The sequence below is a fragment of the Scyliorhinus torazame genome, chromosome 9 (assembly GCF_047496885.1).
Source record: "Scyliorhinus torazame isolate Kashiwa2021f chromosome 9, sScyTor2.1, whole genome shotgun sequence".
NCBI lineage: Eukaryota > Metazoa > Chordata > Chondrichthyes > Carcharhiniformes > Scyliorhinidae > Scyliorhinus > Scyliorhinus torazame.
Genome location: NC_092715.1, coordinates 27464467 through 27484271, shown reverse-complemented (window position 1 = coordinate 27484271; position 19805 = coordinate 27464467). Strand labels below are relative to the sequence as shown.

Below are 19805 nucleotides of genomic sequence, written 5' to 3'. Positions count from 1 at the left end.
CAATGGTGTCTCTGCCTTGTTACTTCCATTGCTCTTTCAAGCATCCCCTCAAATCTGCTTCCTCCTCTCTTAGTCCATCTTCCCTTATCAGAAAATGCTGGAAATACTCCACTCTGTTTCACTTGACAGATGATACCATAACTTAACGTTTTAGTCCTGTGGCCTTTCAAAAGTGTCATGATATGCACTCATGCACATAATGAGATACAGACAGGCAGTAACAGACACCCAGTACAGCCAATCAACACACAGGACAGAACACCACCAATAACCAGGCAGAACACGAGAAGCTGGTCTCCCACTATAAAACACACGAGGCACCAGCACTCTGCCTCTTTCCACTGGTGACAACTGTAGTGACAGTCAGGGTGTATATATCAGTTAGCACCTTCTACACGTGGCTCAGAGCTAGTCTGGTCTAGTTAGTTATAGTTAGCACACTTAGATCAGTAGAGTGTCAACCCACAGCAAGCTGTGTGCACTGCTCCAGAAGTTCAATAAAACTTATTGAACTAACGTCTAAGTTTGGTGTCTACTTTACAGTACAACTGCATCCAGTTGCAGTCCATGTTACCCCAGGGTGAATAACATGACGAAAAGAACTGGGAAAAGTGCGCATTTTGGTTTCTTACATGTTTCAGTTTTTCTCTTTGCTTGCTGTCAGCAACACACCAGCTCCAGGCACATCTTTTGATCTTTTGTTACTTTTCTTGCTCTTTGTCACCATTCTCTTTGGCCCTGGAAGACTAACGCTTCTGTCAATTGATCTATTCTGTCTTCCAACCTGTCACAGACCTTCCTTTTGCCCTTTTCCGACCCATCCCTTGCTCAACCTATTATATTTCAACCATTCCCAGTTCTGATGAAAGGTCACAGGCCTGAAACGTTAACTTTCTCGCTCCACAGATGCTGCCATGACCTGTTGAGTGTTTCCAGCATTTTCTGCTTTTAGATCAGATTTCCAGCATCCACTCATTATCACAAAGCTCTGGCAAGTAAAGGGCAATTACATTAATGGAATTAGACATTGGGAAGCATGTTTCTTAATGAGACATTTCGGTGTCTGTTGAAGATTAGCATTTTAATGGGGAACATTGTATGCAGTTGGTTTGTAATACTGAACTGATCCAGCCAAAAATAGTTCAAAGAACGCTGGAGGAAAGTGAGACCACAGAAATCTATTCTGCAATTGGCATATTTAGTGACTAAAAAGCAATATTACTGGAGCCAAAATAAGCATCTGCTAAAGATTGAGCTTCGTCAGCGTAAATTTATTGGAAGTACGATCACATCAAACGTGCTGCTCTGCTGCTTTATCCCATTTCAGAGCAGCAGAAGGATGTGCAGGAGATGATTTACAATGTGAGGGAGAAGCTGGTTAAAGTGAAGGTGAGGAGTGTTATTTGGGATTAATTTCAAAAACAAATTAAATTTGTGCCACTCCATGTAGACATTATTGGATAGTTTAAAATTAAGATGTTACATAATTTCCACTGTTTTACGAATACCCCAACTAAAAAGTACTTGTATTAGCATAGTGCTATTTACAGCTAATTAAGTCCTATTTGAAAGTGTAGTCGCTGTTGTAGGAAATGTGGCAGCCAATTTGCACATAGTAAGGTCCCACACACAGCAACGTGATAATGAGCAGATGATCAAATTAATTGATGTTGGTTGAGAGATAAATGGTGTGCATTAACAATAAGTTACATTTTCAGGGCACTCATTATGTGCAGACGCAACTTGGAAAGCTTCTCAAGTCCATGGACAGCAAGTGGATTCTGAATAGGGTGATGGAAGGAAGGGGTAAAAGCACAATGAAAGGGAAAGGTCTTGAGCAGGGTCTTGGAAGAAGGGAGGTAATGAGGCAAAACTATTGCTGGTCGGAGTGTCAGGCTAGGGGAAAGCTGAATGATGGAGCGTGTTGCAGGGGAGCCTGCGAACATTGGTGGAATGGAGGATTTGTAAAGAGACGCAAGGACGGTGGAGAAGACCATTGAGGCGGGGGGGGGGGGGGGGCAGTGGTCAAGTTAGAGTCTTATTTTTTTCTGAAACATGGGAAGCTACTGTCTTGCTGAGGATGTGTGTGGCACCAAGCTAGCGGGACCCCATGTTTCTGCACAATGTTACAGAGGAGGAAGCAGCACTTGAGGCACACCAGAAGCAAGTGTGTGGGCGTCATGTCTGCCTGCACACTCTAGACATTTTCAGTACTAATCGCTGCAAGATGCCAAGTGGAAGAGAGTGAGCTTGCAGGCTGGGTATAAGAATCAAGATTCCAATCAGACATTATATAAGTTTAGAGCGACAGACCGGCTCCAGATCTGAATCGAGTAGCTGCAGTATTCCTGTGTAGCTTGATTTGTGACGACCGTCCTGATTTTGTATTATTAGTTGGGAAGCAAGGGTGTAAATACCTCTTTACTAGTTGTTTTGATGCCTTTAATGATCTGGATCAGGTGTTGAAGTTAAGCTGTATTACTTTAATTACTGCCTAAAATGCAAGATGTTGTTACAATACATATCCGTGCAATTATGGATTACATTTTTGCATCAACTTGATCTTTTAAATTGAAGTTGATATGTAGCGATGGCGCTGCATAAATCATAGGATGAGGTAACTTATAATTAGAGGATGCATATCCTCGGAGAATTACAATGCAGTTCTTTCAACAAAAGATTTTTCAGCTAACAAAAGTTGTCGCAATTGTATGATTGTACTTTAGGGGGCAGCATGGTGGCGCAGTGGTTAGCACTGCTGCCTCACGGCACCGAGGACTCAGGTTCGATCCCAGGTCATTGTCTGTGTGGAGTTGAAAAAATGAATGAAAATGAAATGAAAATCGCTTATTGTCACAAGTAGGCTTCAAATGAAGTTACTGTGAAAAGCCCCTAGTCGCCACATTCTGGCGCCTGTTCGGGGAGGCTGATACGGGAATTGAACCGTGCTGCTGGCCTGCCTTGGTCTGCTTTCAAAGCCAGCGATTTAGCCCTGTGCTAAACAGCCCCGTTTGCACGTTTGCCCCGTATCTGTGTGGGTTTCATCCCCACAACACAAAAGATGGGCAGGGTAGGTGAATTGGTCATGCTAAATTGCCCTTTAATTGGGGAAAAAAAGAATTGTGTACTCTTAAATTTATTTTTTTTTTTAAAAGAAAAAAATATTTTGCTTCAAAAGTCATTCTTACCATATTCTTTATTTTTCAGACAATGACGAATAAAATCAGTCACTCAGGATATGTCTACGATACAGATTTTTTTTTAATATGAGTGAAAACCGTCTTTTGATGGTGGAACTCTTGACCACTAGTCGTATGGATGCAAGTTCACTCGGAAGTTACAGTGCAGCATATATGAGTCTGCATGATATGCGGTACAAGAACGTGGTTTGATTTTTGTCTTTTCTCCCCCAGGATTATATTCTGTGTTGCCTTTATTTTTTTGGAAAGTTTCTGAAGTGTATTTATGGGTCTAGCTGCTGACGTAAGGTATGCATATTTAACAGAATTCGCCGACCAAAGTACTCCTCTGGGAGCCCGACCATCAAATGTTACAATGTTGAAATTGAATGGATTAGGAAATCTATTATATTTCTAACTCTGGATATTTTCCTTTGCACGAGGGCTGGTGGGTAACCTGTTGTGCAGGGCTCTTTTCCACTGACCCCAAGCTGCAGAACACTAACCTGCGAGTAGACTTTTAAGTGACAATGTAGGTGCAATTTCTTGTACAGTACTTCAAAGTACAAAGTTCATACAAATGTATTATATCTTTCTAATGATTGGAAATAAAGAATCTTTTATACATTAAACATTTTGCACATTTTTTTTAAACCTGAATTCCATTTTCCATATTGTCCGGCATGTATTGCATGACTTGTGTTTCACCGTCTATAACAAACAAAGATTGCATTTTGCATTCAATACCAATAAATAACTATTAAAGATTTACTTCCAGAGCTCTCTTGAAGACTTAGGTTTGTGGATGACAATCTACTGAGCTGGTGCAGGTCAGGTATGTATGTCCCTGGTTTAATCAATGTTTGGTTAGCTGATCTCAGTGAGGATAGCATGGTTGACCTTAATGACCTAATGAAGGAGGGAAGAAAACATAGTGAGAGTTTCTACTTGTGAGCACTATTCAAGCACACTTAGAGAATGTGTGTCTGTGGAGGCCTGCTGCCTTCCATAACCCATACCCCAGCTGGATTATTCTATTTGGAAGGGAAGAAAAGCATGAAAGCCAATATCCAGCGTGGCAAATGCTTAGAATTACCTCTTTCAATCCATTATTGTTAAATACAACCATAGTGCAATACATGGTGGGGCAGCACGGTAGCATTGTGGATAGCACAATTGCTTCACAGCTCCAGGGTCCCAGGTTCGATTCCGGCTTGGGTCACTGTCTGTGCGGAGTCTGCACGTCCTCCCCGTGTGTGCGTGGGTTTCCTCCGGGTGCTCCGGTTTCCTCCCACAGTCCAAAGATGTGCGGGTTAGGGGATTGGCCGTGATAAATTGCCCTTAGTGTCCAAAAATTGCCCTTAGTGTCGGGTGGGGTTGCTGGGTTGTGGGGATAGGCTGGGGGTGTTGACCTTGGGTGAGATGCTCTTTCCAGGAGCCGGTGCAGACTCGATGGGCCGAATGGCCTCCTTCTGCACTGTAAATTATATGATATTAAAAAAAAATTTAAATGATATTGCATCCAGCAAATAACTCCCGAGAGACTTCCGGTTGCGGCGATGCACTGCTAAGCCGCACGTTTCGGCAGCTCCCGTTCTAACGGACTTTTGGGCTCTTTTCGGGAGCCCCAACGGAAGTTTTTTCAGACCAAACCCAGTGTGGGGTGACGAAGGAAGGTGTCTCCCCGGGTGTGTATGGAAAAGACCAGTGGCAGTGGCCAGATTGCGAAGGATCCTCTGGAGCAGCGGCAGAAGAGAAGGAAGAAGCAAGATGGCGGCGGATGGCGCCCAGACGACATGGGGCCCGGACCAGCAGGAATTCCTCCGACGGTGTGTGGAGGAACTAAAAAAGGAGGTGCTGGCGCCGATGTTATTAGCAATCGATGGGCTGAAGGAAACACAAAAGGTCCAGCCGATAGAGCTCCGTGGAGTGAAGGCAAAGGCAGCCGAAAATGAGGGCCTCATGGTAAAAACGGAGACGCATGAGGCGCTACATAAAGAGATGTATTGAAAGGCTGGAAGCCCTGGAGAACACCTCGAGGAGGAAGAACCTCCGGATTCTAGGTCTCCCCGAAGGAACGGAGGGAGCTGACGTTGGGGCTTATGTGAGCACGATGGTCCATACGCTAATGGGAGCTGAGGCCCCATCGGGCCCCCTGGAAGTGAAAGGGGCTCACTGGGTCCTTGTGAGAAGACCAAAGGCGGGAGAACTACCAAGGGCGATAGTGGTGAGATTTCACCGCTTCACGGACAGAGAGGCTGTTTTGAGCTGGGCCAAGAAGGTACGGAGTAGCAGGTGGGAGAATGCGGTGATATGAGTGTATCAGGACTGGAGCGCGGAGGTGGCGAGAAGGAGGGCGAGCTTCAATCGGGCCAAGGTGGTGCTTCACAGGAAGAAAATAAAATTTGGGATGCTGCAGCCGGCGCGATTGTGGGTCACGCATCAGGGCAAGCACTACTACTTCGAAACGGCGGATGAGGCATGGACCTTCATCCGAGAAGAGAAACTGGTCTAGAACTGAGAGACTGATGTTGGGGGGGAAACAACGAGGTTGTGGTACAGAAGTGTAAATTGGGGAATGAGAGGTTTATAATATTGAAACGATACAAGTGGGTGATGGAGGGGGAGGGGGCTGCATGGAAGAGGCTGGAGACGGCGTCCTGTGTGGGTACCAGTCTGGGGGCGCTGGCAACGGCGCCGCTGCCGCTCCCTCCAAGGAGGTATACCACGAGCCCGGTGGTGGTGGCGGCCCTCAAAATTTGGGGCAGTGGAGGCGGCATAGGGGGGAAGTTAGGGCCTCGGCGTGGACCCCATTACGGGGGAACCACCGGTTCGCCACAGGAAGAACAGGTGGAGGGTTTTCGGGGTGGCACAGGGCAGGCATACGAAAGTTAGGGGACCTGTTTGTGGACGGGAGGTTCGCGAGCTTGGGTGAGCTGGAGGAGAAGTACGGGCTCCCCCCGGGGAACACCTTCAGGTACTTACAGGTAAGGGCGTTTGCCAGACGGCAGGTGGTGGAATTCCCACGGCTACTGCCACACACCGTACAGGACAGGGTGCTCTCGGGGGGGGGGGGGGGGATTGGGGAAGATCTCGGAAACTTACTAGGTGATGCAGGAGGAGGAGGAGGCCTCGGTGGTGGAGTTGAAAGGTAAGTGGGAGGAGGAGTTGGGAGAGGAGATCGAAGAGGGGACGTGGGCAGATGCCCTAGGGAGGGTGAACTCTTCCTCTTTGTGCGCGAGGCTCAGCCTCATACAGTTTAATGTGCTGCACAGGGCACACATGACCGGGACAAGGATGAGCAGGTTCTTTGGGGGTGAGGACAGGTGTGTTAGGTGCTCAGGGAGCCCAGCAAATCACACCCATATGTTCTGCGCATGCCCAGCGCTGGAGGAATTTTGGAAGGGCGTAGCGAGGACTGTGTCGAGGGTGGTTGGATCCAGGGTCAAACCGGGCTGGGGGCTCGCAATATTTGGGGTGGCAGAGGAGCCGGGAGTGCAGGAGGCGAAAGAGGCTGGAATTCTGGCCTTTGCGTCCCTGGTAGCCCGGCGGAGGATTCTCCTTCAGTGGAAAGATACAAGGCCCCCCAAGTGTGGAATCCTGGATCAGCAATATGGCAGGGTTCATTAAATTGGAGAGGGTGAAATTTGCCTTGAGAGGGTTGGTACAAGGGTTCTTTAGGCGGTGGCAACCGTTCTTCGACTTTCTGGCAGAACGCTAGACATTGGTCAATGGCAGCAGCAGCTCGGGGGGGGGGGTTACTTTATTTTTGTTTGTTATTTACACTGGAAGGGTCTGAGGGGGGTGTATATACCTGTTGTCTTAAGTCGGGGTGTTAATGTAAATTTATTATTTAGATACGGGGGGAGGGGTTTGGGGGGTTGCTTTTTTAGATTGTGTTTTGTACTTACCCCTGTTGGGTTCTTTTTTCTTTCTCATTTTGTTAATGATATTTTATGAAAATCTTTAATAAAAATTATTTAAAAAAAAAAATATTGAAACGATAGATGGGGGGGCACGGAGAAATATGGGCGCCAGTGGAAAAAGGGACTGGGGGGGGGATGGGGAATGAGGGAACTAGGCCATAGGGGGCGGGGCCGATAAGAAAGCGCGGTGTTTTTCCCACGCTATGGAGATGATGGCGGGAAGATAGGCGCAGGAAGGGAGTTCCACACGGGGGTCAAAGAGAGAACGGGGGAAGCCGGGGTCAGTTAGAGTTAGCTGACTTTCAGAAGCATCATGGGGGGAGTAACCATGCTAGATGGGGATCTGGGGGGGGGGGGGGCACTAACTGGGTTGCTGCTGCTGAGTGCAAGGGGGAGCTGGCAAGAGAAGAGGTGGTCGGGACGGGAAGGTGCCGCTGGGGGGGATGGGTGTGTGCGCGGGACCCGGATGGGGGGCTGGCCCTGAATAGGGGATGGCTAGTCGGCGCGGGGGGGGGGCGCAGGTGGCCCCCCAATCCGGCTGATCACGTGGAATGTGAGAGGCCTGAATGGGCCGATTAAGAGGGCCCGGGTGTTCGCGCACTTAAAAAGACTGACGGCGGACGTAGTCCTGCTTCAGGAGACGCATCTGAAGGTGGCGGATCAGGCTAGGTTAAGGAAAGGATGGGTGGGACAGGTGCTCCACTCAGGGTTGGACACGAAAAATAGGGGTGTGGCGATACTGGTGGGGAAACGGGTGTCGTTCAAGGCCAAGAATATAGTGGTGGATAACGGGGGTAGATATGTGATGGTGAGTGGTAGATTGCAGGGAAAGGAGGTCGTGCTGGTAAATGTATATGCCCCGAACTGGGATGACGCGGGATTTATGAAGCGGATGTTGGGACGTATCCCAGACCTGGAGGTGGGAAGCCTGGTAATGGGGGGGGGGGGGGGGGAGGAGATTTCAGTACTGTGCTGGATCCAGGGCTAGACCGGTCTAGATCCAGGACCGGAAGAAGGCCGGCAGCGGCCAAGGTGCTTAGGGGGTTTATGGAACAAATGGGGGGAGTGGATCCGTGGAGATTTGCTAGGCCGTTGGCCAAATAGTTCTCCTTTTTCCCCCATGTCCACAAGGTATACTCCCAAATAGATTTCTTTGTTCTGAGTAGGGCACTGATCTCGAAGGTGGCAGGAACGGAGTACTCGGCCATAGCCATTTCAGACCATGCCCTGTACTGGGTGGACCTGGAATTAGGAGAGGTGAGGGAGTAGCGCCCACTCTGGCGACTGGATGTGGGACTATTGGCGGATGAGGGTGTCTGTGGAAGGGTGCGGGGATGTATTGAGAGATACCTGGAGGTCAATGACGATGGCGAGGTTCAGGTGGGGGTAGTATGGGAAGCGCTGAAGGCGGTGGTTGGGGGAGAGTTTATCTCCATTAGAGCTCACAAGGAGAAACAAGAGGGCAAAGAAAGGGAGAGATTAGTGTGGGAGATTTTGAGGGTTGATAAAAGATATGCGGAGGCCCCGGACGAAGGACTATATAGAGAGAGGCGAAGACTTCAGATGGAGTTTGACCTGCTGACCACAGGAAAGGCAGAGGCACAGTGGAGGAAGGCACAGGGGATGAGATATGAGTATGGGGAAAAGGCAAGCCGGCTCTGGCCCACCAACTTCGCAAGAGGATAGCGGCGAGAGAGATTGGGGGAGTTAGGGATGAAATGGGAACTACGGAGCGGGGAGCGGGGAAGGTAAATGAGGTGTTTAAGACCTTCTATGAGAGGCTATATAAGTCCCAACCCCCGGAGGGAAAAGAGGGAATGCAACAGTTTCTGGATCAACTAAGGTTCCCGAGGGTGGAGGAGCAGGAGGTGGCAGGACTGGGGGTGCCAATTCAGGTGGATGAGGTGACTAAAGGACTGGGGAACATGCAAGCAGGGAAGGCCCCGGGACCAGACGGGTTCCCGGTGGAATTCTACAGGAAATATGCGGACCTGTTGGCCCCGCTGCTGGCGAGAACCTTTAAAGAGGCCAGAGAAGGGGGGATACTACCCCCGACAATGTCGGAGGCGACGATATTACTAATCCTGAAGCGGGATAAAGATCCGCTGCAATGCGGGTCATATAGGCCTATCTCACTCCTAAATGTAGACGCCAAGCTGCTGGCAAAAGTGCTGGCGACGAGGATAGAGGATTGTGTCCCGGGGGTGGTGCATGAAGACCAGATAGGATTTGTAAAGGGGAGACAACTGAATGTCAATGTTCGACGGCTGCTGGGGGTGATAATGATGCCCCCAGCGGAGGGGGAGGCAGAGATAGTGGTGGCGATGGATGCGGAGAAGGCATTCGATAGGGTAGAGTGGAAGTATTTATGGGAGGTGTTGAGGAGGTTTGGGTTCGGGGAGGGGTTTGTCAGATGGGTCAGACTCCTATATGGGGCCCCAGTGGCAAGTGTAGTCACAAACCGGCAACGGTCGGAGTATTTTCGGCTACACGGGAACAAGGCAGGGGTGTTCCCTGTCCCCATTACTGTTCGCGTTGGCAATTTAACCACTGGCCATAGCGTTGAGAGACTCTAAGAAATGGAGGGGGGTGGTTAGAGGGGGAGAGGAATATCGAGTGTCACTCTGTGCAGATGACTTACTGCTATATGTTGCGGACCCTGTAGAGGGGATGACAGAGGTTATGCAGATATTGAGGGAGTTTGGAGATTTTTCGGGATACAGGCTAAATATGGGGAAGAGCGAGCTTTTTGTAATACCCCCCGGGGACCAGGAAAGAGGAATAGACGCCCTGTCGTTAAGGAGAGTGGAAAGGAGCTTCCGATATTTGGGGATCCAGGTAGCTAGGAGCTGGGGAACTCTACACAGACTTAATCTGACGCGGCTGGTGGAGCAGATGGAGGAGGATTTCAAGAGGTGGGATATGCTGCCGCTCTCATTGGCGGGCAGAGTGCAGGCGGTAAAAATGATCGTTCTCCCGAGGTTGCTGTTCGTGTTTCAATGTCTCCCCATTCTGATCACAAAGGCCTTTTTCAAGAAATTAGACCGGAGCATTGAGTTTTGTGTGGGCAGGGAAGACCCCGAGGGTAAGGAGGGGGTTCCTGCAGCATAGCAGGGACAGAGGGGGACTGGCGTTGCCGAGCCTGGACGACTACTACTGGGCCGCCAATGTGGCGATGGTTTGTAAGTGGATGATGGAGGGAGAGGGGGCGGCGTGGAAGAGGCTGGAGATGGCGCCCTGTAAAGGAACGAGCCTAAAGGCGCTGGTGACGGTGCCGCTGACGCTCTCCCCGAATAGGTATACCACAAACCCAGTGGTGGTGGCAACCTTAGGGGTCGGTGGAGGCGACACAGGGGGGTGATGGGTGCCTCGGTGTGGTCCCCGATCAGGAATAACCACAGGTTTGTCCCAGGAAGGATGGACGGAGGGTTCCAGAGCTGGCAACGAGCAGGAATTTGGAAACTGAGAGATTTGTTTATAGACGGGACGTTTGCGAGCCTGGGAGCGCTGGAGGAAAAGGTATGAGTTGCCCCCAGGGAACAATTTCAGATACATGCAAGTGAGGGCGTTTACGAGGCAACAGGTGAGGGAATTTCCGCTGCTCCCGACACGGGGGATCCAGGATAGAGTGATTTCGGGGGTATGGGTCGGGGAGGGCAAAGTGTCCGAAATATATCAGGAGATGAGAGACGAGGGGGAGGCGCTGGTAGAGGAGCTGAAGGGAAAATGGGAAGAAGAGCTGGGGAAGGAGATTGAGGAGGGGCTGTGGGCTGATGCCCTAAGTAGGGTAAATTCCTCGTCCTCATGTGCCAGGCTTAGCCTGATGCAATTTAAGGTTCTACACAGAGCACACATGACGGGAGCAAGACTGAGCAGGTTCTTCGGAATGGAGGACAGGTGCGGGAGGTGCTTGGGAAGCCCGGCGAACCCCACACACATGTTTTGGTCGTGTCCGGCACTGGATGAGTACTGGAGGGGAGTGGCAAAGGTGATCTCAAAGGTGGTGAAGGTCCGGGTCAAGCCAGGCTGGGGGTTAGCTATATTTGGGGTAGCGGAAGAGCCGGGAGTGCAGGAGGCGAAAGAGGCCGATATTCTGGCCTTTGTGTCCCTGATAGCCCGGCGAAGGATTCTACTTATGTGGAAGGAAGCAAACCCCCCCCCCCCCCCCCCGGCGTGGAGGCCTGGATAAACGACATGGCAGGGTTCATAAAACTGGAACGAATGAAATTTGCGCTGAGAGGATCGGCTCAGGGGTTCTCCAGGCGGTGGCAACCGTTCCTTGACTATTTCGCGGAATGTTAAGGGAAAATAGATCGCCAGCAGCAGCAGCCCGGGGGTGGTGGGGGGGGAGCACTATTTTTTGTTACTTTGTTAGTTCACCATATTATTTAAATAATGTTATTTATCAGTTACTGTACTATTTTTATGTTAATTTGTAAAATGGAAAAATTCTGTTTGAAAAATATATATATTTTTTTAAAAATAACTCCCGAGATTGTCTTCGACAGCTGCTCAGATTTTAAAAACTTGCATTTATGTTGCTTTCACAATCTCCTGAAGTCCCAAACCACTTAACAACCAATTAACTACTTTCAGTATGGTCGCTGTATGAACCCCCGACAGCCAACTTCTGCACTGCAAACTCCCACAAGGACAATGGCTGATGTCAATCGTGGCTCACCTTGGTAGTAATTGCCTCTGAGTCAGAAGGTTGTGGGCCCATTCCAGAGACTTGAGTGCTCTAGTGCAACACTGTGGGAGTGCTGCACTGTCAAGAGGTGCTGTCATTCAAGGCCCTATCTGTTCCCTCAGGTGGTCATAAAAGATCCATAGCACTTGATTGCAAGTTAGGTATTAGTTGAGGGATACATGTGGCTCTTAAGACAGTGGGAAAGTCCCTTGCTCTTCAAATGTTACAGTAAGGAGCCTTGCAACACCAGGTGAAATGGTGGGCACCAGGTTCAGATGTTGCCATGGGATCAGTTACATCCACTTGAGAGGGCAGACAGTGTCTTGGTTTATGCCACATCCAAGAGACTGCACCGTACCACATAACGGTGCTGCACTGGAGTGAGCCTAGATTATGTGCTCAAGTTCCTGGAGAGGGATAAATCCACAGCCTTCTGACCATGCTGCCCACTGATTCATAGCCGCATTACAGCTTGGTATGGCAACTGCGCGGCACAAGATCGCAAGAAACTGCAGTGTGTGGTGAACTCATCCCAACGCATCACACCCAACGCATCACACAAGCTTGCCACCCTCCCATTGATTCTGTCTACACCTCCCGCTGCCTCAGGAAGGCAGACAGCAATACTTACCTGGCAGGGGTGAAACCATGATCAAGAAGGAAGGCAGGCAGCATTGTCAGAGTAACCTCCCACCCAGGCTTTGTCCTCTTCCAGACCCTTCCATCAGAAGATACAGAAATCTGAAGACCCGCTCATCCAGACATAGGAACATCATCTTCCCCACAGCTACGAGACTCTCCCTCGGACTGATCTGTTCCCTGTAAGAATACTATTCACAACGCCCTATGCTGCTCTTGCTCATGTATTTGCTTTGTTTGGCTCTTGTTTTGCACTGTAACCAATCACTATTTGTCGATGTACTGTTTGTCAATCTACTTTTTCGATTATTTTTTTTGCCTACTGTGTATGTTCCCTTGGCTGCAGAAAAATACTTTTCACGGTACTTCGGTACATGGGACAAATCAATCAATAGCTGATGTACTTTTATTTCCTCGCATGTCTTCCTTGCAGGGAGTGTATTTGGTGAGTGCAGGTTTGGGGCTCAGCTGTGATGTTTCATGGTCACGTAATCTGCAGAGTTACCAATTGCCTTAAATAATAGCTCCTTGGTGAGGTATCTGAAGCCTCTGGCATGTGTGGGACTGGACTTCAGCAGGGGGAATCGAGGGCGTGAAGGAAAATAGTCAAGTGGAGAGGAGGAGTAACCCTAGCACAGAAGTTCAGGTTAATGTGAACAGAGCCTCATAAGGAGATAGTTAGACACGTGACTAAAAGCTTGGTCAGAGAGCCAGGTTTTAAGGATTGTCTTAAATGAAAGAGAAGTTTAAGGGTATACTACATTGCTGGTATACAGACAATTCTACATGATAAACCAGTTTAGTGACACCATATCTGTTTCCGAGCAGGTGTAGCAATAGAACGAGCAGAGTGCAGATGCACCTCGTGCCTCAAGGAAATTTTGGTCAGTCCCAGAATAGATGTAGTATTGTTGTTTTTATGCCCATCAACGAAGGAATCTCTCCTTAGCTTGCTCGAGGTGATGCAGAATCTCATTCATTTTCGAGTGGATAATCTGGGTTTGGGTGAAACACTTAAAACTCTTGAACATGATGTATATTCAACAAATTAATCTCAACCCCTAGGCATGGTACTCACATTGTTACTCTCTGTAGCTCAAGGCATAGTTTTTAATAAGCATTGCAGTCTTGCAATTCCTGACCTTGTTTTATGTGGCCGTTGAAATTTACAATTACCCCCCTCCCCCCCCCCCCCCCCAAAAGACACTCACTCTTCTCAACCTAACAAAATATCAGGACTCCAGGAAAAAGGTAACTGCTCACACAGTAAAGCTGAAGTGCTGCCAATGTAAAGAATCACGATTAGATGTGGCAACAAAACAGCAGGCAGGGAACTACTGTTTCTAATAGAACCAAAGAGACCTGATCACCTGAGGTGTTTTTGAGTGACTGTGTGACATATGCAGACTGGCCCACACGACCTGTCTTTCAAATTCTGCCTTTTTTAATTGGGCTGAGAGACTTTGCGTTACGTCCACCGACTGGAGTCTGCATTTGCTGCGTTTTGTGTTCTCTATTCCATAAAAGTCCTCCAGGCAGTGAAAATACGGGTTTCTGAATGATGGTGAGCAGCGTGCTCTGATACAGAGTTAAATAGTCCACCCATTCATAGCCAGAGATTAAAAGGTCCAGTCCTGTAACCTTTGCAGCTGTGTATAAGCACTTTTTAAATTATAATAACTTAATAATCTTGACGTAATTAATTTGTTTTTTTTAAGTGCAGTGGTTTCATCATAGAATTTATCATCATGTAGGTTGTCATGTAGGATAATCTAACTTAGCCATAGTCTACAAGGAATGATCGACATCTGTCTTCATTGGAGACTATTGGTTGTATATAAGCTTGAAGGGGCTCTATTCAAGCATGGGACAAGGTAAGGAGACAATTCTGCATCACAACCAACTGAGCTAACTGACCCCAAAAATAAGTGCAGCCATTCTAAACTGAAGGTGAGCAGAATAGTGAGTAATGTGAGCAGGGAATTTAGTAAATGTAATGTAAATTGCTTATTGTCACAAGTAGGCTTCAAATGAAGTTACTGTGAAAAGCCCCTAGTCTCCACATTCCAGCGCCTGTTCGGGGAGGCTGGTACGGGAATTGAACCGGGCTGCTCGCCTGCTTTCAAAGCCAGCGATTTAGCCCTGAGCCCTAATACAGTAATTAGTAATACAGGAATGAATATGTTTCAGGCACAGTGCCTTTATTTTACTTTTTTAAGTATCTTTCTTGTCAAAGTATAAGAACAAGAATTGAGAAATAGGTGAACAAAAATATTATTGCAGTTTCTCTAATTGGCAGGTTGTTTTTTTCGTTTGATATCCGAAATAAGACATTTTATATAATGCTATGATTTTTGTTATTTGCATAATTTTAGTATTTTTGTTTTGAAAAAAGTTACTGGAAGCAAATAATAAATCTTTTAAATTGACTGATAATAGACCATTTACACACAGGATATCCGGACTTTTATTTTATTCTGTTTAATGCGGCTGTGTCTCATAATCCTTGCGGTATCGAGAGAGTGCTACATGTCTGTCGGGAAAGGCATTGAATCAAACCCATATGCCTTCAAATGGGATCTTTTTTGTTCAAGACGCACCTCCATGTGTTACCAGGGTTTAAACTTCTCCAGCTGCTTTGTCCTGTCCATCTATAAGCTGAGTTTGTGGAAGACTTTACATCCATATAGCAATTTCACATCTTGGGACAAGCCTAAATGCTTTGCAGCACTCCGGGTGCTCCGGTTTCCTCCCTCAAGTCCTGAAAGACGTGCTGTTAGGTGAATTGGACATTCTGAATTCTCCCTCTCTACCCGAACAGGTGCCGGAATGTGGGGACTAGGGGATTTTCACAGTAACTTCATTGCAGTGTTAATGTAAGACTACTTGTGACACTAATAAAGATTATAAGATTATTATTTGTAAGGTCATAATCCTCATTGACATGAGAATTTCAAAGGTTCACTAACCTCTGAGTGAAAGACCATCTCTCCTTCTCTGACGTAAAGTCTCTTATCCTGAGACCGACCTGGAGTTAAAGATTCGCAAGAAAGGAGAAACAGCCTTTGTTCATCTGCACTTTCGACCACAAGACATAGGAGCTTAGAAGTGGACCTTTCAGCCCTACTTGTTACAATTCATAAAAGATTATTATTACAAGAATTACATTTGAATTTTAGTCACTGTTGCTATTTTGAGGTGTAGCAGCCTATTTAACTCCATAATATCCCAGTTATATTGTTATTGTCGAGGTGTTAGCTGTGGGATGCAAATTGTCAAATTGTTTTAATGGATGACATTCCAGCTTATACACCATCTTCAGATCCAATCATTGATCTTATTTCCAAATTGGAGCCATGACTGACCCAATCAGCCCATAATTTGGCCACCTTCCTCATCTGCCTATCATTTTTTCACAACCTCGTGAAATCTCCACGTATTTTTCAGCCGATTAAGTACTTAAGTGTCCACTTGTAGGAAACGTGGCTGTCAATTTATGTACAGCAAGACCCCAAAAACATCAATGTGACAGTGACCAGATAATCTATGGGTAACTCACTCCCATTTTTTCAAAGTAGTGCCTTGGGATCTTTTACGTGTATCTGAGAGAGAAAATGGGACCTTGGTTTAATGTCTCAACCAGAGAGATACTATTGCCAACAACACAGGGGAAGACAGTGGCATAGTGATATCACTGGACTGGTAATCCAGAGACCCAAGGTAATGCTCGGGTCCCTGGTTCGAATCCCACCAGGGCAAATGATAAAATTTGAATTCACTAAAAATCTGGAATTAAAAGTCTAATGATGACCATGAAACCATTGTCGATTCTCATGAAACATCTGGTTCACTAACATACTGTAGGGAAGGAAATCTGCCGTCCTTACCCAGTCTGGCCTACATGTGACTCCAGACCCACAGCAATGTGGTTGACTCTTAAATGCCTTCTGGGATTGGCATTGAATGCTGACCCAACCAGCGATGCCCACATTCCCGAAATAATTTTTTTAAAAAACGTTAAATTTTTTTTTTTGCCATCATAGAATGTTGGGACGGTCATACCTGGCACGAAGGAAGATGGTTCTGATTGTTGGAGATCAATCACCTATGTTCCAGAACATCACTGCAGGAGTTCCTGAAGATAGTGTCGTAGACCCAATCACCTTCGGCTGCTTCATCAATGACCTTCCATCATCAGGTCAAATCCGGTTTCCTCCCACAAGTCCTGAAAGACATGCTTGTTAGGTAATTTGGACATTCTGAATTCTCCCACCGTGTACCCAAACAGGTGCCGGAATGTGGCGACTAGGGGCTTTTCACAGTAACTTAATTGCAGTGATCATGTAAGCCTACTTGTGACACTGATAAAGATTATTATTAAATATTTCTCCTTGTGTTGCCTTTGGTTCTTTTGCAATTCACCTTTAAGCGTCCTCCGCTTCTTGTCCTTTTACCAAAGGGCATGATTTCCTCCTATCTTCTCTGTCCAGACCCTTCATGATTTTGAACATCTCTGTTATGTTTCCTGTAGAAATTGAAACTTATTTTTTAAAAAAGGAATCCCCCCATCACCAGTGGAAAGAAAACGGGTGGTCAAGATTTCACTTTTTAAACATTTTGCTGTAATAAACAAGCTCCATTAATTGTGCAGGGCAAATTTCGATTTAAATAGTTGATACAACAAACATACGCCTCACATAGTTACAAGCACTCTCATTAGTTCCCATACAAATTTAGTGCCATCTCATTTGAACAGTCATCCCAGGTCAGGATTGTTCAATACGTTAGTCACTCTTTACATGTGGCTAATTATATTTCTGTTTAAATAAATAATGAGTCATCGACACTCATTGGTCACATGTAATTTCACAGTCTTTCCAACTCTGCTTCCACTATGTAGGAAGCGGTGGTGTCCTGGTACTGGCATTGGACCAGCTATCCAGAGACCGGGGTAATAGTCTGGGAACCTGGGTTCGAATACCACCATGGCAACTGGTGAAATTTACATCCAATAAAAATCTGGAATTAAAGGTCTTGTGGTGACCATTGTCGATTGTTGCAAAAACCCCTCTGGTTTTCTTTTCGGGAAGAACTCTGCCTCCCTTACCTGGTCTAGCTTACACGTGAGTGCACATTTGGTTGACCCTTAAATATCCTCCGAAAGGGCAGTTCAAGGGGTTATTGGGGATGGGCAATAAATGCTGGCCCAGGCAACATTAAATGAATAAAAAAACTCACTTCCCACTCAATCGTTTTGGTTCTTGAGCCACATTCCCCAGCAATCCTAATCAATACAATGTCCCCAGTCACCACTCGGGTTATGTGCTAATGGCACAGAATCCCCAGAGGTTCCCGTCGATCATTTAAAATAGTCTGGTGAGCTTTTTCCAACTGGGACAGCAGCAATGGCTATTGTCCAATCCACTGTCCCTTGCCCCTCCTGTCTCTGCTCTTTCCAATAGTGTAGCAAACACAATAACAGTATCTGCTCTACTCCCAGAAATCTGTTTCAACATCAGGATCTACTCGAAGACTGCCAAACAGAAAACAGGCTAACCCAATCTCACTGCAATTAGCTTACTATTTACCCGTTGCTTCTTAGGTCACATGGACATTTATTGGAATCCAATGATGTCATATGATCAGGAAAACAATTAGCCCTCAGTTAGCTTTGGTCTTATAGGGGCATCACACAAAAAAAATACATGCCTCCCAAAACTTGGACCATCACATCTCTCAGCCTTCACCCAGAAGAACAGCCCCAGCTTCTCTAATCTACCCATGTAACAGAAATCTGCCATCCCTGAAACCATTCTCATGTATCTTTATTATAATTAATCTGTTGATAAAATATATATATTTTAATAAATTGAGTATCCAATTCATTTTTCCAATTAAGGGGCAATTTAGCATGTTCAATCCACCTACCTTGCACATCTTTGGGTTGTGGGGGCGAGGGGGGGGTGCGAAACCCCTCCACATGGACAATGACCAAGAGCCAGGATCGAACCTGGGACCTCAGTGCCATGAGACTGCAGTGCTACCACTGCGCCACCGTGCTGCCCGTGGATAAAATATTTTGGGAATGCCAGTGAAACGGCCACTTGAAGCAGTGCTGTCCGATACATGAGCCACTAGTTACATATGGGTACCTGTATTTCTGTGTAAATAAATAATGAGCCATAGACACACTAGCTGCATAATCAAAACTCATTTACATGGTGTGCGCATGTGAGCTTTAACCCTTATGGCTGTTTGTTGATATAATAGATGAAAAGCAGTGGGTGCATTTTTTTGATCATTAGTTTCTAACAAACATGTGGCAAGATATCTAACAAACTAGAATACAGACAATGAGTAGTGATTGAATTCAGTAAATTCTCCTGGAGCTACTTCTTATGCAACTGTCCTCCAGTACGACTTACTACCAACTGCCAAATCGCTCCAGTCACATGGTGGATCTCCATCACCACCTACCGGTTGTAGGTCATACGGATAACTGTATACATTGATACATAACTATATGCATTGATGTGCACATTCATATCACCACACCGTCCTTTGGATGAGATGTCAAACCGAGGCCCCACCTATCTTCACAGGTGGACATAAGACCCATGGCACTCTTTCGAAGAAGAACTGGGGAGTTATCCTCCGTGGCATAGCTGGTATTTATCCCTCAATCAACATTCACTGAAACGGATTAACTGGTCATTATTGAATTGCTGTTTGTGGGAGTTTACTCTATGCAAAGTGGCTACCATGCCCCCCATTGCAAAATTGATGCCACTTCAAAAGTACTTCATTGGCTGTAAAGTGGTTTGGGACGTCCTGAGGTTGTGACACCCAATGTGTAAATACAAGTCTTTCTGTTTGTTGTCTGTGAATCTATGTAAGGGACTTTGTAATAAATTAATGTTATCATAATCACGCCTATGGTTGGTCAGCAATATCTACTTGTCAACAGCACCTTAAGGGAGATGGTGGAAGCAGATTGTGCTAATTCATTCACATGCAATTGGTCATCAATATCAGATGTTTGAAAAATGTCACAATTGTATGATTTTTCGGGTCAGCAAAGAGAACCTCAGACTCCTATGTTGCAGTTTTTATTCAGCTTCTCGTAGAATCTTAGTGTGCATTTATTTTTCAGAGTGATTAAATCCATTAGTTCTCACTGATCAGGACTGTCGACAACAGAGAAGTGTTAGCAATGCACAAAAGGCAAAACTAGGATTTCCCAACTCCCTTTGACAAATTGACAATATATTAGATACAGTACAACACCCACTAATCTGAGCACTGGTAGGCATCAGCAATACAAACAGTGTTCAGTTGCTTTGAAGAGCATTTCTCAAGACTGTGCACAAT

The 19805-nt window shown here is 46.5% G+C and overlaps 1 protein-coding gene across 1 annotated transcript in view; it reads left to right on the top strand.

Moving 5' to 3' along the window:
• Positions 1 to 3811, top strand: part of LOC140429131 (serine/threonine-protein kinase Nek1-like) — a 186034-nt gene extending 182223 nt beyond the window's left edge. The window contains exon 36 of the mRNA XM_072515738.1: positions 3208 to 3811. Coding sequence (XP_072371839.1) covers positions 3208 to 3221 — 14 coding nt within the window. The 3' untranslated portion in view covers positions 3222 to 3811. The remainder of the gene's footprint in view (positions 1 to 3207) is intronic.
• Positions 3812 to 19805: the final 15994 nt, after the last annotated feature.